Source organism: Ochotona curzoniae, unplaced genomic scaffold (assembly GCF_017591425.1).
Source record: "Ochotona curzoniae isolate NIBS_2020 unplaced genomic scaffold, NIBS_Ocur_1.0 contig_2688, whole genome shotgun sequence".
In the NCBI taxonomy this organism is placed as follows: Eukaryota; Metazoa; Chordata; class Mammalia; order Lagomorpha; family Ochotonidae; genus Ochotona; species Ochotona curzoniae.
The window spans coordinates 23,770,221-23,796,091 of NW_024465553.1; the positions used below are offsets into that span (position 1 = coordinate 23,770,221).

The following is a 25,871-nucleotide window of genomic DNA, read 5'->3' on the forward strand; positions in this document are numbered from 1 at the left end:
GGACACTGACCACGGAGGGGGCGCCGGCTAGCCCCCATGCGGCCTAGCACAGTTGCCTCCTTGTGCTGTAGAGAGAGAGAAAAAAAAAAAAAGAACCTGGCTCAGGAACCTCACGCCTCCTCCTCTCCCGTCCCAACCTCCGACAGCAAGGAATTGAAACCAGAACAGCCATGGCCAAGGAGATGCACTCACTCCCTTACTTGCTTTCTCTTGGGACTCTCTGGGACCCCAGTTCCTGGGTTGTCCTTTCCAACTCCCAGGAGGGGACCAGAGTTCAGTTCTTCAAGACAGAAAGCATGACGTGCATCCGAGAAGGAGATGGTGCTCTGAGGATGCCACCTGCGCACAGCAGCTCAGCGGGAGGCTCAGCCGCCCAGGTCTCTATAAATCAGGAGGCTGAGCACACTGCCCGTCACGGTGTCTGTGCTCTGGGGCCATCATGCAAACAGTCCCTTTAAGGACTACGTGACTCTTTCGGGACGTGTTTATGGGCACCGGAGGCACGTCTGCTGCCTGGGCTGGCACACGCTGACCTGGAGAAGCTGTGCTTTCTGACAAAATCCTGTCTCTCCGAGTGGGTGCTGAAAGCTTTTCTCAAAAAGAGAGAGAAAAGCATAAAGAACAGGCCACAGAAGCAACCAGAACCGTCTGGAGAGTTCAAAGTCTTGTTCTGCCCACACCAGCTCACCACAGTGGAGGAGTTTCAGGAAACTGCTGGAGGTTAAGCAGAGGGCAAGGGTTTCTCTGGTGTGTGTGTGTGTGTGTGTGTGTGTCACAGAGATGGAAAGAACCCCAAGTCCCGAACACACTGTCAGCGTACCCACCAAGTTTCCCCCCAAAGCCAGACTCACTCAGTAGCCACTATCTGGGGGATGGGTTCATCCAGCAGCTCCAAGCTGTGCAGGATCCAATAGCAGAGCCACGGACGGCTGGCATCCAGACACTGTGAGAGAGAAGGGGGCGGAGGGGATGGGAGAACACACACTCCTTATTCAGAATCATTCCAAGACACTGCTGACAAGGCTACCTCTGTCTCACTCCCCACTCCCCTGTTGCAGCACATCAGTCAGTGCTCGAAGGACGCTTTGCTCTGTGGCCCTTGCTGGCAGTGGAAATGACCACCTACGTGAAAGGGACCATGGGACAAAACCCCTTCACCTTGAATCCCGTGGGCCATTCCCAGGCATCTGCAGGAGGTTAGGCTGATGCGCCAGGAAGTGAAGGTCTTCTGTTGGCTATTTTCTGCTCGATATAGCTCACGGGGATAGATAACCTCAGAAAGCAATTGCCACCAGCTCAGCATAGTTCTATGACAACTCTGTACTAGACACCACAGACACAAGGCAGAAGGAGCATTGGCACCTGCTGCTGAGATGCAGGGGATCTGGAAAAGTGTGGGGTTATCTGTAGGAGAAGCAGGCATCGAGTAGACACCCAGATGCCAAGTTACCTCATGTGTTTCAGAAATAAGCCACAATATAAAATACGCATGCACAAACAAGGCTGTTTCATAACGCTTGCAGAAAACGGGATTTAAAAGCAAGCTTATTTTGGTGCAAAAAAAAAACTTAAACCAATGCAAACCTGTTTTCAGAATATGTATTTACCATGAACTTTTAAAAAAAACCCCTCGAATGTCTGTGTGGGCCCCATTGTGGGTAGGAACGGAACCTTGAGAGAGTATATGCAAGGGGCTGACTGCTCCCGGAGGAGCTGGGACAGGCCTCCCTCTAAAGGTGATGGGTAAACAGGGCAGGATGCTAATGCAAGCTCTCCATCGTAGTGGAGCACTCAGGGCTACACAGAGCAGGCAGCACGACCGCCCCAGTATGACAGATTCAAAATACACACGAGATCCAAACACTGATCTTTTCCCAGAATTATAGAAATCGCCAGTGTCAGAGCTGCTCTCACCAAAAATGTGCTGACTGCCCATGATGTGGCTGGCTCACCATGCGGGGGCACCCTGGGGGGGGTGGTGCACGACCGAAGACACTGATATGAATTTCAGTGTTCCTGTTCTCGCTGACTTACTAAGTGTAAGCAAACCATCTGACCTTGCTACACCAGTTTCCTTAACTGTGAAAACTTAACACTGACTTCTCTCATCCAGAGGCTGGAGGATGTCCTGAGAGAATCCACGGTAAGCTTTCAGCACTTGGTTCAAAAAACGGTTCATTGCCGTGGCATTAACTCATCAGAGCTGGTGGAGTTCTCACCATCAGGGAATTGAATTGAGTCAAGAATTGAAAACCAATGGCCCACAGGACACCCTTGCCCCTAGATATGTTTTCTTTCATTCGGTGCAAACACTTCACTGTGAAAGGGGTCACTAAGAAAATCTGGACTTTCAGCTTCATTTGGAAAAAAAAAAAGTTTCAAAAGACCTGGCAAGCCCTGGGTCTGCACCCCTGGGAGGACAGCAACTGGCAGGAGTGGGGTGGGCACAGGGCACATGTGGCTCCTGACTGGCCTGGGTTTCTGCTTCACCCCCTTCGTTCACTCATGCTGCCTGCGTGGACCCTTCGGGTACCTGAGGTGGCAGATCCCAGCCTCCAAGGGTCACAGAGGAAGACCAAAGAAAACGGAAACAGATTGCGGGATAGAGCTGCCCCGTGTGACGTGGGAGCAGCGGGAAGATGAGAACCAGCCTGCTCCCCTCCCCCCGTCCCTGCCACTCACATCCATTCCCAACGCCAGGACTGCCCGGCCACCACCGCCACCACCGCCACAGCGCTGAGGTTCTCCATGAGCCCGTGGCTCTGCAGCATGTCCTTGGAGATCCGCACTAAGTTTGTGAACCATGTGCAAAACCACAAAGCAGTACTCTCTGAATTTCTTACTAAGGCCTTTCAAAAAGTTCATGGAAAAGGGGATTTAATGAGCAGCTTATTGTGATGCAAGAAAGCAAGAAAGCCACGTGGAATTCCTCCTCATATGCATTTGTCATAGATTTCTGGGAGACCCTGGCACACTGTCCGTGGCCAATACAAAATGAAACCAGTTGATAAGGTAAAGGGTAGGGAACCTATCTGGGTATTTATATCACCTTCATGCGCCGTATAAAATTATCAACTTAAAAATTAGCCTGCTATAAATTTATTGCATCTCAGGTGCCCCCTTGGCAGGGCCAGACAGGATGCTTTTGTGGGTCTTATACAGCCTAGGCATTCCCTACTCCTGTTATCAGGGCACAGGGTCAGGGACAACCAGGCTTTCGGCCGGCTATCAAAAGGGTCTGAGAAGATGAAGTGTGTAGAACCCCAGAGCTGCAGGTGCTCTGGGGGGATGGCAGGATGGGAAGGGCCCAGTCCTGCCCCTTTCGGAAGAGGGAGGCCCAGTTCAGTGACCTCACTCGGGCTCCTGGCAGGGCAGCGGGTCAGGCCTGGCAGTCACTCTGCTTAGGGAGAGCCGATGGACAAGGACACAACGGACAATGGGGCGTGGCTCCTGGGCAGCGTGCTCACCTCATAGGCGTCTGTCAGCTGCCGGAGGCCTCTCTTCAGATAGTGGAAGTGTTTTTCCCTCTGCAAAACAAGCCTGGAAAGACAAACAGCTCGTCAGTTTGTCCCACCAGCAGAGGCAGCCACGCTACCGGAAGAGCGTGCACGCTGCATGCTCAGCCGGCGACACCCCCCAACAGTTGCTATAATGGCAGCCAGCGTGTTCTTCAGCTCCAAAAGGGCCACTAGCCCAGAGACAGAGAAAAAGAGAACAGGCATCTCTAAGTGTCTGCAAATCAGGATGTGTCCAGAGAGAAGCCTTCCCACAGGTGTCCACCTGAAAAAGCCACGATGGGCCCATGCAGCCAAGCAGTGACTACTGGCTTCAGCAAGTGCCCCTGTGACCCAGCACAGGACAGGAATTCCCCCCCTGAAATTCCACCTCCCACATGCTGACCTGTGGCCCTGGCCAGAGGACTGTGTGGACTCCGCAGCTGGGGAACTGACATCAGCAATACTGGCTTTAAGTTGGAATGTGCCGCCCGTGGCCACCTGCGCAGTGTCACAGAGGGGTCAGCGTGGGCATGGAAGGAAGGGGAAAAGCCCAGCATGCAGGATATTCACTATGCTTGCTGATGTCAGAGAGGTGAAGTGACCAAATGTTTGCCCAACTCCCTCCACTGCACTGCGCTCAGAGTCAGATCCATCACAGAGTCTCTATTCCCAAACACGTTCCCCAGCTCACTTCAGTCCTGGAAATACGGAAAGTACACAAATGGCTATGCCACAAGGGTACGATGGGTCAGTGCAACAAGGCACTTCCTGAAGAGAGAGATGAACAGCAAAGTGTGGAGGATAAAACGGCAGGATTTCAGGGGGGTGGCCCTGGCAGAGGGAGAACATCTTCGTTCAAGTTTCCAAAGCTGGTGCATCACGCAGTAAAGTGTGCAAAGGGGTGGCAGGTGGGGGGATCGGGCCTCCATAACGAAAGGGGATGCAGGAATGTTGGCCAAGGCAGTTTTAAGGGATCTGAGACACTAACAAATTTTCACTTGATGAAGAAGGCAGAAGAAACCTGAAGGTTTCTGAGCTAAAGAGCAAGTGCCCACAGCTGTGCTTCCGAGGAAGCACCCAGATATGCTGCACGTGTTTAAAACTGATCTTGGCAAATGCACTGCACTGGGCAGAGATGGGGGCACCAAGACGGGGTGATAAGCTGTGAGGAAGTGACTGGAGCAGAGGCATCTGGGGTAATGTGTCAACTTCTGGACCTGAAAGTGCAGGAGAAGCTGCTGGAAACACATGCAGAGGTCTGAGTACAGCCTGTCCCCGCCGAAAGGCACACTGAGATTGGATCCCCAAGGTGGCGAAGACTTTAAGGTCACGAGGGGTTAGCACCCAGCTTGGGGTGGCGGGAGGGAGCTGCCATCACATTCCACAAGGTTTCCAGCACTTTCAGGAGCTGAGCAGCTGAGCGCTCTCAGACCTGGTGCGGAAACCCCTATCAACCAAACCACCTGGTCTCAGGGATCCTGCTGAATGACAGCAGCTATGGCCAAGGACAACGTGGGGAACTCAGGAGCAAAACCAGGTACCACCTACAAATAAGTAGCATGGAAGACTTCTCTGCACACGCGTAGGTGGTGACAACAGCAAGGCTAAGTTGGAACAGGAAGGGCTAGGAGCAGGGAGGGGGAGGGAAGGGTGGGGGCAATGCCAGGCCCAGGCCCCAGGCAAGCAGGGAGGAATTCCACAGAGGTAGACACAGCAAGACCAAGGGGCCACAGGGAGGCTGGGAGCCCCCAGGGCTGGCGGTGAGGACAGGCTGCTAAGGAAAGGAGAAGGCCCACTCCGTTTCTCTATTGGAGAGGTCCAGTTCCAGGAAGGCACTGACTATCCCCAGGGCATGGTGCAGAGGTGGCCACAGACAAGGGACCGGCATACAGAGAGAGCCCTGTCTGATAAACCCTGCACCTGGGGGCGTGCAAAGGCGGCTGGCTAAGCACATGGACAGGCTCGTAGGAGCAGAAGAGCCTTCCCAGAGGGCACGGCGCTGAGGCCCAGACCGGAAGGACCTGACTTACTCGGGCAACAGGAAGTTACCAGGCAACCCTGCACTTTGCCTGGAGGGAGCAGAAGCACAAGGGGGCGAGCAGATGGAAAGGAGACAGGAAAGGTCCAGAGGGGTGAGGCCCCAACGACCTGCAGGAGCACTGAGAGCATGAGATCTCCCAGCAGGAGAAAGCCAGCGTCCCCACACCACAACCCATATACCAAGCACAAGCCGCCAACCACGGAACTCCACTTACTGCACGACTCCGTCCGTCTGAAAGGTCTAGAGCAGGCAAATCCAGACACAGAAAGCAGATGAGGGGTTGCCAAAGGCCGGGAGAGATGGCGTGACCTCGGGCTGGGGGGAAGGCAGAAGCGAGGGTGGCGCTACAGGGTTTCTTTCCAAGGTAAAATTAACCATGGTGACAGTCGCACAGCTCTGTGACTATACGAGGACTTAAACCGCTGAATGGTACACGCACCTGTGTGGACTGTGTCAGACGAGAAGTGTAATCACTAAAGCTGTGCTTTAACAAAAGGCAAAATGGTTTGTTTTTAAAAGACTCACTAAGCAGACATGGTGGCAGGATGGGCTGAAGCTGCCGCATAGGACACTGGCATCCCATGTCGGAGTGCTGCTGCCAGCACTGGCTGCTCTGGTTTTTGTTTTTTTGCTTTTTTTTTTTTTTTTTAAGATTTACTTATTTTTATTTGAAAGGCAGATTTTATAAAACAACAAGGAGAGGCACACAGAGAGATTTTCCACCCAGTGGTTCAATCCCCAAATAGCCACAATGGCCAGACCAGAGCTGGGCTGGTCTGAAGCCAGGACCCTAGAGCTTCTTTCAGGTCTCCCATGTGAGTGTGCAGGGGACCAAGGACTTGGGCTCTCTTTCTGTACTTTACCAGCACATTAGCAGGGAGCTAGATTGTAAGTGGGACAGCCAGGACTTGAACCAGTACCCATATGAGATGACAGCACTGCAGGCAGAGGCTAAATCTACTATAGCACAGTATCAGCCTCAGCTACTACTTCTGATCCAGCTTCCTGCTAATGTACCTGGGAGGTACATGATGACAGATGAAATACTTGGGCTGTGCTCACCTGTGTGGGGGGCCCTGGATGGAGTTCCTGGTTTCTGGCTTTAAGTGGCTTGGCCCTGGCTGTTGCAAGCCTTTAAGAAGTGAAGCAGTAGATGGAAGCTATATTTTTTTCCTCTTGTCTCTCCTTTTTGTCACTCTGCCTTTCCAATAAATAAATCTTTTTAAAAACATAAAAAGGGTCACTAAAGGGCCTGGTGTGATGGCTCAGTGGCTGAAGTCCTCGCCTTGCACACACCAGGACCTATATGAGCGCCAGTTCGGGTCCTGGCTGCTCCACTTCCATCCAGCTCCCTGCTTGTGGCCTGGGAAAGCAGTGGAGCATGGTCCAAAGCCTTGGGACCCTGCACCCATGTGGGACATCTAGAGGAGGCTCCTGGCTCCTGGCTCTGGATCAGCTCAGCATCAGACATTATAGCCACGTGGGAGTAAACCAGTGGATAGAAGATCTTTCTCTCTGTAAATCTGCCTTCCTAATTAAAATAAAATGGATCTTTAAAAAAGTCACTAAAATATTCCTGGCATGGGAAAGATAAGGTTGGCTTGGGCATTTTGTGGTTCCGCCTCCAGCGCCACACTCAGTGGATCAGGGTGGGGACGGGAGTCAAGGCAGGAACCCAGGGCCACAATCCATGTATGCACATGACATCTGAGAGGGGACAAGAGTCCCTGGGGTTGAGGACAGGTTGGTGAGCTGGGGGCAAAGGCCAGTCCTTTCTGCCCAGGCAGTGCAAGGCAAGATGCTGGAGAGAGCTGTGCATGGGCTGTGGTGATGAATACGCAATGGGAACCTCCACGCGGGAAAGGACTATTCGTGAAGACCCGGCAGGAAGCCGTGGTGTGAACTGTGAAGAGTCTGTGGTGCTGGTATCTCATATGGGCACTGGTTTGAGTCCTGGCTACTCTACTTCTGATCTAGCTCCCCGCTAACATGCCTGGGAAACCAGCAGAAGATGGCCCAAGTGCCTGGGCCCCTGCATCCACAGGGAGACCCAGAAGAAGCTCCTAGCTTTGGACCTGCCCAGTTCTTGTTGTTGCAGCCATTTGGGGAATGAACCAGTGGGTGGAAGAATGATCTTTCTGTCTCTCCCTCTCTCTGTAACACTGCCTTTCAAATAAATAAAATAAGAGAGAGAGAGACAAAGGTTCAAGTTAAATAATAAAGTTCTCATATTTCCCTTTTTTGGATTTTCTGACCTCAAAGGGCCTACAGGACTTCAACTTACAAATACGTTGAAGAGGCAAACCAAAGGTGCTCTATTTCTCACTTGAAATCGCACCCTTGGAATCTGTTGTACCATTACAAAGAGTAGGCTGGGAGAAGCTTGCAGCTCTTACGTCTTTTCCCCAGACAAATAATGATTTATGTCAAAGGAATTCGTCCTTTGCCATACTGGACTTCACTTCCCTCTGCAACATAACAGAGGGAAACCCTCCAAACACAAAAGCCTGAATCCCTAGGCCTCAGCGGTCAGTCCTGCTAGGATGCTGAGGAAGTGGACACACCTGACCAAGATTCTAACAGATGCAAAGTTGAGGTCAGAGGACCCCAAGGCCAGGTCATCGCCAGCTGGGCAACAGAGGCTCCCCTGTGCTCGGAATGGATGGCGCTCCCAGGTTGGAGCCATGTTCCCTCCCAGCCCCCAGCCATGGTTTACCTTGGTACCAGGTGGTTGAACTTGTAAGAACTGAAGACTTCCTGGATCCTTTCTTCTACTTTTGCCTGGAAAGGACAAGGGAGAGAGAGAAAAAAAACAGAGATGAGACTTCCATTCACCTGCCCTTCCTGCTGGCAGGATGCGCTGCTGTGGGCTCGTGCTTCCACAGGCTTGAGGGCTCCACAGGATGGCAGCCTGTGGACAGGGAGAGGGCAAGGACAAGGGAGGACCCTGCAGCCTATGGGCATTGCAGCTGACTTCTCCCAGTAACAGAACCCACAACATCCCAACTAATGGATCCCGGGAGTCAGTTACTGGGGGAGGACATAAAGACAGATTCCTTTCACGTGGGCAAGAAAACCAGGTTCTGCCACCTCAAAATTGGCCTGGGACCTTCAGCACTATTTTGTGAAACTACAGGTGCCAGAAAGAGCAGTCTTGAAAACAGCGCAGGGCCTGGTGCCATGGTCCAGTGGCTAACGTCCTTGCCTTGAACACCCAGGGATCCCATTTGGGCACTAGTTCTAATCTCGGCAGCCCCGCTTCCCATCCAGCTCCCTGCTTGTGGCCTAGGAAAGCATTTGAGAACAGCCCAAAGCCTTTGAACCCTACACCTGTGTGGGAGACCTGGAAGAAGCTCCTGGCTTCAGTTCGGCACAGCACCGGCCGTTGTGGTCATTTGGGGAATGAATCATCGGACGGAAGATCTCTGTCTCTCCTCCTCTCTGTATAGCTGACTTTGTAATAAAAATAAATAAATCTTTTTTTTTTAGAAAAGAAAAGAAAACAGCGTGAAAGTTGACCTAACCAATAAAGAAAGTTTAAAGTTATTCTGGCTCCCTTGCCCACCACCTTATTTGTGGTTCCACTAAAACTCTAGCTAAGTTGGCAGTAGGGTTTTTTGCTTTTCTTCTGTGAATCTGTCTTTTGTTAACAGGTTCCGAGAATTTAGAAAGGAAGAGGGGAACACGAAGATTTTTTTTAAAATTTCTTTACTGAAAATATTTATTTCTTGCCTGTTCTCTGAAGTTGGTGGGCCACCTTTATATACTCAATTCATTCCCACTAAGTGCTACCATTCTTGATGTCGGATTGAACAGTCTAAGGAAAAATGTTAAGACCTGTCTAAGAGACAAGGAAAGAATATCAACTGTCAAAACACCAGAGGCACAGCACAGAGGGGCCAACGCAACACAAAGGACTCCATGGGCCCTCACACAAAGCATCAAACCAGGCAGCTCTCAGCACCAGCACACCTCATCCACGGCATAAGGCATGCTCTCCCGGAGATTTCAAGCCATGCGATCCTTTTTCCTTGGGAAATTTATTTCTTGAAACATCCTTTGCAGTAGCGTTTCTGGTCCTGTTGACAAATGTGCGAGAATGATTTGTGATGATGAAGGCAGCCGTGAAGAGACTCATCCAAAATGGCCACTACGCAAGGAAATCTGGTTGGTCCATCAGTGGACCAACGCCTGCACTTCATGTCACAGTACCTGGGTTCAAGTCCAGCTTCCTGCTAGCACACCTGGGAGACAGCAGGTGACAGCCCTAGTATGTGGCTCCCTGCCACCCACGTGGCTCCTGCCTTCAACCTGGCCTAGCCACAGCTATTGCAGGCATTTGGGGAGTGAACCAGCAGGTGAAAGATTCTCTCTCATCTTCTATCTGCCATTCAAATAAATACATAAAAAATTAAAAATAAAATGGCAACTAGCCTGACATTCATTTATATTTGATTTTAGGAGATGCTCTGATGTGTTCTCAAGCAAGAGCTGGATGGAGGATCTGGTTAAGAATTTAAAATGCTTCAAAAAGGGCTCGGCGCGGTAGCCTACTGGCTCAAGTTCTTTTCTTGCATGCTCCGGGACCGCTTATGGCACTAATTTGTATCCCTGTTGCTCAACTTCCCATCTAGCTCCCTGCTTGTGACATGGGAAAGCAGGAGAGGACAGCTCAAAGCCTTGGGACTCTGCACCCACGTGAGAGACCTGGAAGAATTTCCTGCTTCCTGGCTGTGGATCAGCTCAGGTTTGACTGTTGCAGCCACTTGGGGAGTGAACCAACAGGTGAAGGATCTTCCTCTCTGTCTCTCCCTCACTCTGTAAACCTGCCTTTCCAATAAAAACAAATAAGTTTTTAAAAATAAATAATTTAAAAATAAATTGCTTCAAAAAACCCAAGAAACAAGTTAGCACAAGCATAAAAGCATACAATGCCTAGGCCCATAGGTTCCTTTCCCCTGGACACACAGTTCCTAGCTGTGTGAATGAAAATGATTCGGTCCTCCTGGGTGAGGAAATGACAGCCTCAAGCATCGGCTCCGTTTCAGAAACGATACTCCACGGAAATGCGACCAGAAGGACTGCCAGGATTAGTCACCAAGACTTATTCCCAAGAGATTTGCTCTTGAAATTCTGAACACAGTCTGAGAGTTCTGGATCTGGCAAAACACACACATCAAAACAAACAAAACATGCAGTTACACACACTGGCTAGAATCCCTCCTTGGTTTTTTCCATCCTCACCAGGCTATCTCGCAGCTCAGGAGATGAAGCATTTAACTTGTAGTAAACAGTGGCAGACGTCCTGTCTTGCCACAGAAATGCACCTGTACCTGGTGAACTGCACTTCATCACCACGCTCTAGGAAACGACCAGCTTTGCCTTTATTATAAATTCACTTCATCATTATTATTCTGATTATAAGTACTTGGATCTCTTTGAGATCTCTTATTAAAGAAAAAAAAAAAAGACTTATTGACTTAAAAGGCAGAGAGATAGGAAGGAAGATCTTGCACCCACATGTTCACTTCCCAAATGACCACAGCAGGTCAAAGCTAGGAACTCAGGAACCAGGAACGTGGAATGGGATTGAGGCTCCTGGCTTCAACCTGATCCAGTTCCAGCTGTTGCATTTGGGGAATTTCTCTCTGTGTCTTCCTGCCTTCAAATAATTAAAAATGATTACAAAAGTCAAATGTATCCTCTCAAAGTTCCTTTGGGGCAGATTAAGTGGACAGTAAAACATACTACCAATTTTCCTATAACTTAAAAAGATTTTTATCATAACAAATTGAAGGAAATTTGGAAAATTTTAAGGATTTAGTTTATTTATTTGAAAGGCAGAGTTACAGAAAGAGGGAGAGACAGAGAGAGATCTTGCATCTGATGGTTCATTCTCCAAGTTCATTCTCCAAGCCTTTCCAATAAAAATAAACAAATCTTTACAAATAATAATAAAAACACACCTACTCTACAATCTGGCAATTTAATTTTTATGGTTTTTACCCAAGAGAAACAAAACTTATGCCCCAAAAGACTTCTATATAAACATTCTAACTGCATTATTCATAACAGCCACAGTTCAGAAACTGCTCAGTGGTCCACCATCAGAACAGACTGCTAAAGAACAAATTTTTTAAAAACCTGTATCATATTTACAGAAATATTCTTTGGCTACCTGAACAGGGACGATTAATGACAGGTGCAATATGAACAGACGTCTCATAAGCATGCTATGCAAAACAGGCTTTGTACAAGAGACTGTAAGCTGTGGTAATCCATTTAGATAGTATTCCAGAAGAGGCAAAACTAATCTATTAAAACAATGTCAGACACTGGTTGCCTCTGAGGAGAGGTATGGGGACAAACTAGGGTGACACACGAAGAAGCTTCTGTCTTACAGAGAGAGAGACAGACAGAAAGGCAGATCTCAGTTCACTCCTTAAGTGTCCAACAGCCAGGCATGAAGCCAAGTGCAAGAAATTCAATCCAGACTCCCACATGAGTAGCACAGACCAGCTACCGCCTCCCATTCCCCAGCCACCGTCCCCCATTCCCCAGCCACCGCCCCCCATTCCCCAGCCACCATCCCCCAGTCCCCAGCCACCGCCCTCTATTCCCCAGCCACCGTCCCCCATTCCCCAGCCACCGTCCCCCATTCCCCAGCCACTGCCCTCCATTCCCCAGCCACCATCCCCCAGTCCCCAGCCACCGCCCTCTATTCCCCAGCCACCGTCCCCCATTCCCCAGCCACCGTCCCCCATTCCCCAGCCACCGCCCTCCATTCCCAGCCACCATCCCCAGTCCCCAGCCACCACCCTCTATTCCCCAGCCACCGTCCCCCATTCCCCAGCCACCGTCCCCCATTCCCCAGCCACCGCCCTCCATTTCCTAGCCACCGTCCTCCGCACCTCCCCCCGCAGGAAGCTAGATTGGAAAGCAGAGTAAGGACTTCACCAGGTATGTCCCAAATGGCAAACACCCACCCAGGTGGCTTGTATCTTGACAGAGTGGTTCCACAGTTATGTGCACCTGTCAAACTCATGCAATACTAACATACACTTATGACACATAGAGTTTATCATGTGTCAATTTTAAACTTGAAAAAGAAAGAACTCTAGTTGATATGCTACTGAAATATGCATAAGTATACTGATAGCTATAATTTATTTTGAAATTCATGAGAAAAAAAAGAGGAATAGAAGAACAAATAGATGAATCAATATGTAATTTTTTTCCAAGCATGGAAAATGTCAAAAGAATCCAGATGGTGAGCATAATGATATTCATGACTTATTCGCTTGACTTTGCTGTGTTTGGGAGCTCCCAGGAAAACATCCAAATGCACTATCATTACGTGAAAGCTTAGGAAACAATTCTCAGTTAACATTTCCTCATCTTTTCTCTGTGCCTTGGAGTCTAGAAACATTCCCCCAAAAACACAAGAGCCAAAGACTCCTGCCCTGGAGAAGCCTGCTTCCTGCTCAGTCATGCCCCTGAAACAAACAGCTTGTTTAAAGAACTGCCAAGTGAAGACACCACCCACTAACATCGTCAGGAAGCTAGCCCAGAAGCAAATTCTCTTTAAACCAAACTACACTTGCTAGAATTCCCAGGCGTGCTTACGTGTAGACGCACAGACTCAGAATCCCCCCACCTCCGGGATGGGGGCTCCCCTGACCGTCTTTAAGCAGGTCCTCCAGAGGATGCATGCCCGTTAGCACGGCAGACATCATGGCAGGCTTTGGGTCGTGCGACAACAGCCGCTGAACTCGAGTTCAGAAGCTTGCCGTGAGGGATTCCAATCCAGGGAGTACTTATTCCATTCACAATTGCTTGGTAGGGGCTTTTAAATTGCTCACCAAACTTCCCAGTCAAGGAGAAACAAAGACAACAAACATTTCTTAAATGCTGCAACACACAGTACCCTTTTCTGAACAAATCACCCACTATTTCGGGTGTGTGGCAGATTAGAAGACACCCAAAATAGGACTGTAGGGAACTGTAATGTGCCAACCCCGACCAGCTTCTTTGCCTAAGGCTTCTTTTCAGCTGGTTATTTCCAGCAACATCAAACATTCTGCAAACACCTGTCTCTGAAAGCAGAGTGGCAATTTGTAACTTACCAATTTACATCAAGAAAAGAATTCTCGGACATGGATGCCCAAACACCTGTCCCTAAACTTAGTTTGCTTTATGGCTTCTAGAAGCATCTGATATGAAAACAGTTGCTTCTAAAAAGGAAACTGACAGTTAAGGGTGCTGCTTCTCCAATGTGGCTGCACTTGTGGGATCTGCCTTTCTCTGCACCAGGAAGAGAAAGAGAACTTCAAACACTGAGAGCCTGAGCGGTAGGGAAGGCAAGAGCCGAGCCTGGGTACGCTGGCGGGTTTTGCAGGCCACCTCCCCAGGACCAGCCTCCTCAGCACGTTGCTGCCTTCGTGGCAGCGGAAGGCGGCAGTCAGACCTCAACATCAAGCCCCTGTGTCGAGATTCCCTCGTTGCTCCCCAGGTCATCTGCCCAATCCCGTGAGGTGTGCAAGTACATGTCGGTAAGCGTGCCTGCTCTTCTCTTGCTAAGCCACCTTTTTTTTATTGCAGCTCTGAACTAAGAAATGGGAGAGAACACGGTTCTACCCCCCCGAAAACCCTGAGATTCAACAAGATACAACCCATTCTTCTTATCCCACCATGACCCTCTCTGTTAATGCCAAAACCCAGGATGAGGGGTCCCGGAAGTTCTCAAGCTGGGCTGCACATCAGACCCACCTGGAAGCTTCTGTACACCCTCTCCCCACCTACACACACATCCTCTCCCTCCCCCCGCCCCCGCTTCAGGCCAGTTAAAGCAGAAGCGCTGCATGCCGGGCGCCCAAGCACCCACATTTAAAACCCTCCCAGTGCAACCTTCCTGTCACTTTCCGTTGTAGAAGCAACTCTTTTCGTATCAGTTGTTTCTAGAAGCAATCAAGAAAAATGAAGTCCAGGCACAGGTGTTTGGCGCAGGGGTTTAGAGACCTGGATCCCATGTCAGAGTAACTAGCTTTTTTGCATGCTGGCTGTTTCTCACCCCAGCTGTCTGCTGGTGAGCAGCCTGGGAGGCAGCAGGTGACGGCCCACATCCTTGGGTCTCTATCACCCACATGGAGACCCTGGCTTGGCCTTCCCCAGCCACTGCAGGCATCTGGACTGTAGACCACTAGAAGGGCTCCTCCTCCCCCTGCTCCCCCTTTCAAGTAAATAAAAGTAAACTTTTAAAAAAAATAATTAAAGGAAATTAAGTTCATATCATAAGGCAAAATGAACAGCTTTTTCCAGTCGGCCTGAAGAGCCAGTTTAACCCCACCTCACTCAAAAGCCAGGTGCTTATCATTATTGCACTATAGGATTTAGGAACCCTCCTCATTGAAGCATTTGTCATGAAAGAGCTTCCAAGGCTTAAGCATACATGTAAAATTAGTATATATAAAATCTAGTATCAATGTTACTGGGAGAAAAGCTAGCTTCCTACTTACCCTTAAAAATAATTCTAGATTGGGCCTGGCACAATAGCTCAATGGCTAAATCCTTGCCTTGCAAGCACTGGGATCCCATGAGCAACAGTTCATGTCCTAGCTGCTCCATTTTCCTTCTAGCTCCCTGCTTGTGGCCTGGGAAAGCAGTAGAGAATGGCCCCAAAGCTTTAGGACCCTGCACCTGTGTGGGAGACACAGAAGAAGCTCCTGGCTCCTGGTTGTAGATTGGCTCAGCTCTGGATGTTGCGGCCATTTGGAAGATCTTTGTCTCTGCTTTGCCTTCTCCCCATTAATCTGATCTGCCTTTCCAAATAAAATTCCAGGCTGATTAAACTGAAACATGAAAAATCATAAATCATTGTAAGAAACATACAGAGAGGGGCCTGGCATGGTGGCCTACTGGCTAAATTCCTCACCATAAATGTGCCAGGATCCCATATGGATGCCAGTTCTAATCCTGGTGCCTCCACTTCACATCCAGCTCCCTGCTTGTGGCCTGGGAAAGCAATTGAGGACAGCCCAAAGCCTTGGGACTCTGTACCCATGTGGGAGACCTGTAAGAAGCTATTGGCTCCTGGCTTTGGATTGGCACAGCTCTGGCCATTGTGACTACTTCGGGAGTGAAGCAGCGGACAGATCTCTCTCTCTGTATATCTGCCTTTCCAATAAAAATAAATGAACCTTTAAAAAAACAATTCTTTATTTCTGGAATTTTTCACTTAGTATTATCAGAGTGTGGTTGAACTTGAGAACCTAAACCTGCAGACGATGAAAGTGTAAATGAGGTGTCACTACTGAATGTCCTGTTCATCAATGAACGATAAAAACTGACAGAATGTGGCACTTGCTGTCAGAATTTCTACTTAAAGTCAAACTCACAATGCATCTGTCAATTTTAAAACAATTTTATTAACTTATTTTTTCTATTTTTATGTTTTCTATTCTTTAAAAATGTATTATATTTTGTATCTATAGTTGAGAGGGATGCACACCCATGTGGGCCTCCAATTTGGATGGGGAGGCTCAGGTATGGAAGAAGGTGGGTGGGACATTTGCTTTGTCTTTTTTTTTCCCTCTCCTGTGTCCACGGGGGAGGAGCGAAAGGGGATCCCTCTTTACCTCAGACTACATCAGCACCTGGGATGAGGGATGGTCCTTTGCTGATGCCTCAGAGACCCTGGTGTGGGGAAGAGTGTCCAAGGCTGTTACTTGACTGGTTTTGATGGTTCTGAGAAGTTGTTGGTTTTGTTGCCCCAGGGATGGGAAAATCTTTCCAAGGTCTATTGGCTGATCAAGTCCACCTTAGCAAATCCACAGGTCCAGGAACATGCTGCTGGCTTGGCCAGGACAACTGTCCAACTTGTTCTGCTTTCCATCCTCTGACGAGGCACTAAGTGTCCTCCACTGGCCTGGATGAACTGGCTGTCATGTCCCCCGTGTGCATCTGGACATGCTGTCCACTAAACAGGCATCAGCGACTGTGGCCAAGTCCCGATATATGCATTCCAGGCTGGACCACACACATTGTGATTTTCCTTAAGGCCAGGTTTTGAGTACAGCGATCTAGTTAGAAAGTCCCCAAGAAACCTCGCCTGGAGTGACTTCAGACTTGACTCTTGTGTACGCCACCCAGTGCACAGTCAGGTTCAGTCTGTCACCTGCATCAGGCAACACACTGGTGAATACAGCTGCCTGGTCAATTTCACCTGCAGCACCCTCTCTCACATGAACTTATGGGTGATACAAGCTAGTCCAGCCCAGCCCAGCCCACCAAAGGCCTGAACTTCATGCACACCATTGGGTGTCACAGCCTAGTCGAGGCAATCCTTAATAACCCCTACCAGGCCCACAGCCCCAGTTTGTGCATGCCAGTATGTGATGGGATGTGGACCATTCCACATGCCATCCAGTTCTCGTGCATGCCCATGGGTGCTGTGGCTTAACTCCTCCTGACCCATCCCCAGACCCAGCTGCACATATGCTAGTGGGTACTGCTACCTTGCTAAGCCCAGCCCACCCGAAACCATGGTTCTCATGCTCACCAGTGGGAGCTGCACACTAGCAGGCAAGTGCCCAAAGTACCCCTACTAGGCCTGCTCCCCGCCCCAGATCTTGCATTTGCCAGCCGAACACATGGCACAGCCTAACATGACTTGTACCCAGTCCTGGCACCTGCCAGTCAGTCAATGCTGGGACCAAGCCCAGTTGGCCTGCATCCATATGGCTTTTACAAACACCACAAATGCAGCAGCTCAGTTCAGTCTGGCCCACCCCAGCTCGGTTCTTATGTAAACCAGTGGGTACCACAGCCTAGTCTAGCCCACCCCAAATCCATTCTGGCTCTCATGAGTGCCAACTGGTGCAGGGGCCTACCCAGTCTTGCCCACCCCGAACACCAGTCCACATGCATTCCAAAGGGTGTTGCAGCCTTGCCCAGTCAGATCTGTCCCCCAGCCCTGGCTCCTATGCTCACCAGCTGGAACTGCAGCCCAGCAAAGGAGTTTCCAAATTTTCCCTACTAGGCCCATTCCCAGCCCTGGATCCCGAGTATGCCAGCAGGTGCTTCAGCTCAGTCTGGCATAGCCTATCCCCAGCCTCAGCTCTCATCAATGTCTATTATTTTTTAGTTTACTTATTTTTATTTGAAGGACAGAGACAGAAATACAGAGATCCAAATCTTCCATTCACTGGTTCACTCCCCAGATGCTTGCAACAGTTAGCCAAGGATTTGAGGCCAAGGCTCAGGAACCTGATCGGGTTCTATCACAAGGGTGGCAGCCTCAAGTAACAGGGCCATCAGCTGCTGCCTCCCAAGATGGGCTTCAGCAGCAAGCTGGAACTCAAACAGGCACTCTGATGTAACAGCTATGCACGTGTCTGCGCAAAACACCCACTTCCATATCAGGTGCATCGTTTCCCTTTTTCCTAACTCTCCCCTTCTCTCCGGAAGACCATTGTTCCAGAAAGTACATCCTCTGTCCAGAATCACGTTATGGCTCAAAGTCCAGTAAAGGAATCCCAATGCAACCAATAAAACACAAAATTCTTCAAAAAGTATCCCTCAGGAAAAAAGTCACTTTTTAAAAAAGATTTATTTATTTTTTTAATTGAAAAGTCAAATATACAGAGAGGAGGAGAGACGGAGAGAAAGAACTCCACTGATTCACTCCCCAAGTGGCTGCAATGGCTGCAGCTGAGCTGATCTCAAACCAGAGCCCAGAGCCTCTTTGGGTCTCCCACATGGGTGCAAGATCCCAAGACTCTGAGCGATCCTCCCTGTGGTCCCAGGCCACAAGCAGGGAGCTGGATGGGAAGTGGGGTTTCTAGGATAAGATCCCAGCATACTCAAGGCAAGGACTTTAGCCACTGGGCTACCACGCTGGACTCAAAAAAGTCACTTTGTAACCAAATACTTACAATTACCTCTTCACTGAATACTTTGTATTTTGAATACAAAGTACTACTTAGGATTGACACAGCAGCCTAAAGCAACCAGTCAAAATAGAGTTTTTAGCTAGTGGTATCAGCATAAAATGACAAAGTAAACAGACTTAATAATTATTTCTAAGGCTATGAAATCATACTTTCAATGTGTCGACTGTCATTCAAATTAACCTTTAGAAGACCTTTTTTATTAGTGCTGCGGTTTTTGGAGAAGTTGCTCTTTGGGTTACCTGCATCCCATATCAGAGTGAATGGTTCAAGCCCCCACTTCTAATGCAGTTTCCTGCAAATGCACATGCTGGGAGGCAGCATGTGGTGGCCCAGGTATCCGAGTCCCTCCACCTACAGGGGAGACCCAGACGGAGTTCATCTGGAGTCAGTCCTGGTCACGGCAGCTGCTCTGTTTTAGACCCACATTCCTGTTAACGAATCTTAGGAGTCAGAAGCTTCAGTGCTTGGGTCCCTGACACCCGCCTGAGCATCCTAACTGGACGCTCAACCCACTGGCCACAACCCCTCAAACTTTTTCAGCACCAAACTAAACTTATTTCTAATTTCATGTTTCCATGAACTTTATGAAATATTCTATTTTCAACTTGATTAAAAAAAAAATTTTAGGATTTTTTAAGGGGTAGTGAGGATGGCCCTTCCTTGGGGATGTGTGCTTGCCTGTACCTAACACTTGGCTGCCTCTCAATGCTCCAGTGCCCCCTGCCCCAGTCCCCTAAGATCCATCACATCCAAGGACACCTGCACTCCAGCACGTGTCTCCCTGACTGCCCCAGGTCATGTACAGTCTGGGTCTTCCCTCGTAACAGCTAATCTTGCTGGGCAGGTTCCCCAACTTTACCCATGAAAGACCTACACCAGCTCCCTGTTCTCCAAGAACCTGCCCTGACTCAGCCCTTGGCGGCCTCCTCCATGCCCTAGAACCCTGGTGTGATGCAATCAGAACTTGGCACTGTGCGATGGTTTCAGGCATAGTCTCTAAGAGAAAAAAGATTTCGAGGGCAAGCAGCATGACTAATACTTCTCTTACTATATTCCCCTTTGGAATTCTCACTTGACTGAATGCTGCCACGGCAAGTGGACAAGCCTTCTGTCCCTGTTCAAGGGCAAACCAAAGGCAAACCAGGGCAATGCCCACTCTAAACAACAGTTTCCGGCAAGGCGGCTTCCTCTGAGACTGTCGTCAGCTCACTGGCCTGAATCACACAGCTTGTGCAGTGTGGTGGCTCCACGGCACGAGGCACTGCACGACCACTGCACCCTGCTTGCTACAGACACAAGGAAACACACACACACACACAGCCAAACAGCTTGCCATTGTAGATGATCTCTAAAAACTGCACAGGCGCGGAGGCAGGCCTTTGGCACTGGCGGTTAAGATACCATTTGGGGACTCCTGTACACCCCATGGGGAGGGCCTGGGTTTGAGTCCTAGTTTCGCTCCTGACTCCAGCTTCAGGCTAATGTGCACCCTGGGAGGCAGCAGCTCAACTAGATGGGCTCCTGCCACCCATGTGGGGACTGGGATCCTGGCTCTGGAGGTCATTTAAGGAATGGACCAGTGAAAAGATCTCTCTGGCTTTCAACTAAATTAATTGTTAAAACTATACAGAAGCTGGCCATCTTTATTATGGAAATCATCATCCCCTCCCACCTAGGATCCTGCAGGCACGACCTCTGGCCTGGCATCCCTGCTTCCTGACCACCACTCCTCTGCTTAACACCCTCTGATCGTGGAATCTTGGTAGGAAATAGATGGCACCCATGGGTGACCCAAGGGGCACTTACAGAGGAATAACGAAGGTGTGGGCGGGCAGGTGTAGGAAACCACAAGGGCACTGTGGCACCTGCAGCAATTCAGGGCCACCTGATCCCTCCCACGCAGGAAAGCAAAGTGGGGTGAGCAGTGGCGGCCGAGGCAGAGAGAGAGATGCCACATGGGAAGCAGGTGTGACCTTCCGGCCAGAGACATTCCAACCCACACACCCCTGCAGGGAGAAGACACCCTGCCATACTCATCCTCCTTGCCTGTCACTCCTTGGCAATACTTTCCAAGGCCAATCAAGCAGTCCAGCACTTCCAGGACATGCCAAGGGACCATCAGGACCTTCTGAAAGGTCCACAGCTCTCTAACATGCTGGTGACAGATAGATACTTTGTTTTAATTGCCTGCCTCCCTGCCCTGGATCATCAGGCTGGCCTCCTTTGTTCACTGACAAATGCCAAAGGCCAATAACCATGCCTGAAACAAAGCAAGCACTAGTGTACTTGTGGAATCCCTGAATGGAACAGAAAGACCCAGGCGGCAGGTCCGGCACCCAGCCACCGCCCTCATTGGGCGGTGAAGGGGATTTGGGAGGGGCGCGACCTTGGGCCTGGGAATTTTAAACCCCCAGCAGCCTCCCGGCGGCTGGCGGGTCTCAGGACGGGGCGTCTCATGCCTGGATTCCGGACGGCCGCCATGGGCACATGGTGAGCCGTCCTCCCCGGGCGGCCAGTGCGCCATTGGTGCCAGGCTCCGCCTGCTGGCCGCCCGGCTGGGGAGCTCTGGGGATTTGGTTCTTTGATTCGCTGCTTAATTAGCTCCAGGTTGAACCCATTGTGATTCTCGGACCTCAAACAGGCAGTAACTCTTTCCTTGTAAAAGTTGTAATCACTAATAATGCTGGGCACCAAATACCAGTCCATGCAGAAGCCTGGGCTTGGGGCTTGTCCTGCAAAAGTAGCTCCAACGGCTGGCTAATGTGTCAACTGGTAGGGAACAGAGCAGATCTGGTACGAATGAGCAAACCTTAGCCCACAAGTAAAACTAGAAACCAGGAGGGAGCAAAGGTCATGCCAGGCTAGGCTCTTGTACCTACTGGTCTGCAGGAGCCAGGGACACGAAGCCACAGTGTCTAAGGCAGAGGTCGGGACAGGTGAGGAGCTGTGCCAAGCTGAGTCAGAGCAACCACTGGCATGCGAGTGATCTATGGCTGGGAACAGACTCGGTTGGGGAGCAAAGGGGACAACCCTAGCTGGGCTGAGGTTCCCACAAAGAGGTGCATGGCCTGGAAGGGGGGCTGCGTTCTGATCTGGATACAGTTGTAGTCTCCCTTGGCACAAGTGTGGACTGGGATTGGATGCACCGAACCGGGCTGGACCCCGACTCCCCTGGTGTTCTGGAGGACCAGGGCAGATGTGTGATAGACTAGGCAAGGTCTCAAACCCCTACTGAGCCATGTGTGAGCCATACGTAGGTATGGACAAACCATGGCTGGGCCGGAACATCCAACAGCAAGAACCAGATTGGGTGGAAGGCCAGTCAGGAAAAGCCACAGTTCCTGCTATGACAGGAGGTGGACTGAGTATGGTTGGCTCATGGACCCACTGGTAAGCGTGTAACCTGGCATTGGGAGAGGTTCTGATGGAGGAGCCTGGGCAACTCCTCTGGCAGGACACAGACCTGACAGGTCAGCGCAAGAAACATGATAGGAAACAGCCCAGAAAAGGCCATGGAAAGCTACCCACTGGCATACACTTGGCAGACGTGGGGGCAAGACCAGGCTGAATCTGTCCACGTCATCCACTGGCAAATCCAGGCACCAGTGTGGGTTGACCCAGGTTCGGTCGCAACAAAGACTAGTGCACAATATGGAATGCCGAGGTGAGGTTGCCTGTACCAGAGGGGACCGCAGCGTCCAACCAGCCTGAGAACAAGAAAGGAAGTAGGCAGAGCCAGCAGGGGAATAAGGGAGGGTTCCTTTGCAGGATAGCTACTTCCGCAGGAGAGCATGGGCTGGGATGGGGGCAGACCAGACTAGGCAGAGCTACCACACCTGCGTGCCTCATGTGGACTAGATCAGGGAAAAGCCGAGCTGGGCTGATTATTCCTACTGGTGCAAACAGAATTAAAGTGGGCGAGGTTTAGTTGGGCAGCAGTAACTGGAATCTGGGAGTGGGAGAGGCCTGGGAGGGTAATAGTGGGCTCATCCCTCTTGGGTTACCACTTCCACGGGAGGACATAAAACTAAACAGTGGCTGGGGTGGAATGGGGTGTGGGACAGACTGGATTACTGCTACACTTACTGGCAAACCAGGGTAGGGGCGGTCCTGGTGGGGGTTATTGTGGGTCGCTCCAACTAGGCTGCAGCTCCCACTGGTTTAGGTGAGGGCCAAATATGTGCGGGACAGAACCAGGCTGGACCGCAACACCCATTGGTTCCAGTGGAAGTCGGGAGTGAAAACAGAACCAACCCAGCAATTACAACCACCAGCTGATTGGAGCGATGGACGGTGCCTGGCCCTGTACTTGTTAGCACATACAAGAAGTTTCTTTGGAGATCTTCCTAATCTAAATGCTGGACTCAGAACCCTAACGAAGAAAAGAGAGAAGACAGAACAGGTCAACCAACCATCTCAGCTATGATGGACTATGTGAATCAGTGGATTTTTCAAAGACCTCATAGTGCTTGGAGTGGCAAGATTGACAGCGATTCATAACTGTTGCAATATCAAAACCACTCGAGGAAGAACCTCAGAGCATGCCCTACACCCGGGACTTGGGGAGGGTGGGAAATTGGGTGGGCCTTCTCCCTTAATACCCCCCTTTTTTAACATGAAGGTAACAATATGGAAAACATACTAGTATTATCCACTTTCCTGTAGCCCTTGAACCTTCTTACTCTAACTAAGTATGTGAAGAATGTCAAAATTAATTTTATTAATAAAAAAAAAAAAAAGAAAGACCCAGGAATGAACGGGTCAGTGTCTCTTAGTTTCAACTCCTTTATCTTCTAGGCTACCACACCTGGCCCCACAAATAAATAAATACGTATGTGTGTGAGTGGGTGTATATATATGAGCTGGCATAACAATATGGAAAAGAAATATAACACCCTCCACTATCTATTGTATTCCTGGCCCCAGACCAGAAAGACCCTCCATGATACCCCTGGACTATATCGACAGCTAGGCGACGTGTGGCCTATCGTTTCCCCAACAAGAGTCTGTCTGAGCCTTATCCGCATCACTCGTTATGCACAGTTTGTCAGAGTGCAAGGGATGATGTTTTTCTGGGAGCAAGGAAGCGGCCAGGAGCTCGGGCACACTCCTGAAAGCAGTACACGGACACAGCAGATCAGAAAGGCTCCGGGTCACGTTCCTCCTCCTGATTTGCCTCTAACTGTGGCAGCACGTGGACTGGCCTCAAAACCCACAAAAGGATTTCCAATTCCCTTTCCTCAGCTGCTACCCGTCCCCTGACCTGCTGAGTCAGTTCAGTTGACTACATACAGAGCAACCCCATAATCCAATGGTGGGATAAAAAGAGAAAGGCTTCACCTGGGTCAGCTCAACAACCCCCCAACTCAGGAACACTGCGAAGACCCCCTAAGTTTCTCATGACTAGGGGATGTCACTGGTAAGTGACTAAAGCATGGTGACATATTCAAAAGATAAGGGTTTCTTTTACTACCCAGTCCATGAAGTATAAATCTCCAACCCAAATATTCTCTCTAGGGATAGGCACTTATTTAGGCTGGGGGTTGAGATGCCTGCCTCCCACACCGCGTTCCTAGGTTCAATTTCTGCTCCTACCTCCTGGGGGAGCAAACAGATGATGGCTCAAGCCACCAGCTTCCTAGGATCCAAGAGGGAGACTCCTAGCTAGGGGTGTGGAGAGCAGTTGGGTTTAGGGGAGCCCTGGCTGCTGTGGTCATTTGGGCAATGAACCAGCAGCTGGAAGTTCTCTCACAGTAAATATATATATCTACACATATTGTTGTTTTTTATATGAATGGCTATTGCATATATTTATATATAATATATATACTTTGCTACCAATCGTACAGCCATATATCTGAACTCCTGTTATGCATCTTTAACTATACTGGAGATGTAATTGTGCAATACAGTTAGTTCTGCCTGCACAGCCGCTTTCAACCTCAGGTACACACAGCAAGTCCCTCCAAAGTTAAGCCTAGGACTGACCGAAGGTGAACTCGTTTTGGTAAGCAGCCAGAAGCTTCCTTGGCGGCGCTATGAAGAAATCGCCCTGATTACTCCAAGTGACTGCCCTAACTAAACTGGAAACACCAGCAGCAGGGGAAGGAGAAAGAAAAACACACCACACTTCACTGCTCAGCTCCCTAACGCTCTCCACAACGACAGGTCTGGTCCTTCTCGGCCTTCGAGGAGCCCACAGCCAGCACCTTCGGGACTGGACTGTGCGCCCACCTGTCTTCCCCAGCCAGCGCCATGGTCTGGGACTTCTTTGTTAGAGCTGTCGTTTCCGGGTCCCGCACACACACAATCGAGCGACTGAAGGACTCGTTTCCCACGCACACTCAAGCCGGCAGACCCCCATCCCGACCCTGGAGCTCGGGCTCGGCACCGCCCGACCCTGCTCGCCGCTCCAGGTCCGCGCAGGGCGCGCCCGGCGGGGAAAAGTGTCCTGTTCGGGACCTCCCGGCCAGACGCTGACAGACCCGCCCGGGGCTGCCGCTGCGGACCTGCCGGCCCAGGCGAGGGTGCCCCCCAGCTCTCCAAGCCACCTCGGACCCCAGCCCTGGGCTCCCCGACGAAGCCGCACCCTGGCCACGACCCCTGCTCAGCCTGACCCCACCAACGCTCCACTCCAAAGCCCCGGCGCCTAGAGCTCCCAACCCCGGGGGCGGAGGGGGACGGCGGCGCGGTGCACTGTGGGAGTCGTAGTTCTCCGAGGAGCTCCGAACGCAAGCGGCCCAGCGACCAGGACTCCCGCTCCCAGAGGCCCCCGCGCCGGCGCCTCGCCCAGCCCTGCCACCTCACCTGTTCTATGGACGTGACTGTTTCCACCGAGTCGTCCTGCAACCGCTCCCGCGCGTGCTCCGGCCTCAGGCTGTACAGCGGCTCTGTCCAGACAGGGGAGGAAGATGGAGGGCAGAAGTAGGTGAAGGAACTCGGAGAAGCCATGGTCAAGAAGAGCGACGGGCGGTGTATAGGACTCGGCTTCGGCAAGCAACAACGCGCATTGAAACTCGAGCGGGCTCAGGCGCTACGGCGAGCGGGCGGAGTCACAAAGGTTTTGAACGCGAATCTCTCCTCCCGCCTACACAGCTCCAGGGAGTGAGTTGTTGGGATGCTGCCGCCCCCCATCGGATAGACAGGCAGTTGCAGGAGCTCTGCTTCCCGGACGCCAGCAAAGATGGGTGCAGCTGAGCTTCTCAGAGATGGCGTAGGATGCCTTGGTTTATTATGCAAAATGTATTACAAAAAGAAAAAAGATTTTTTTTGGGGGGGCAACATTCTGCTAGTTCTAAGGCAATAGTTAGCAGTTCAGGTAACCAAGAACTGAATGCAACTTTTAAAGCATTTCTCACAGCTGATTCCTTTCAGTCATACTTA

At 50.5% G+C, this 25,871-nt stretch overlaps 1 protein-coding gene across 1 annotated transcript in view; it reads right to left on the reverse strand.

Annotated features, from left to right (window-relative positions):
* LOC121153035 (protein farnesyltransferase subunit beta) overlaps window positions 1-25,693 on the reverse strand; it is a 60,007-nt gene extending 34,314 nt beyond the window's left edge. The window contains exons 1-4 of the mRNA XM_040975447.1: window positions 25,296-25,693; window positions 8,255-8,319; window positions 3,468-3,540; window positions 852-943 (exon numbers count right to left, since the gene is read on the reverse strand). Of these exons, the coding sequence (XP_040831381.1) occupies window positions 852-943; window positions 3,468-3,540; window positions 8,255-8,319; window positions 25,296-25,439 (374 nt within the window). The 5' untranslated portion in view covers window positions 25,440-25,693. The remainder of the gene's footprint in view (window positions 1-851; window positions 944-3,467; window positions 3,541-8,254; window positions 8,320-25,295) is intronic.
* Window positions 25,694-25,871: the final 178 nt, after the last annotated feature.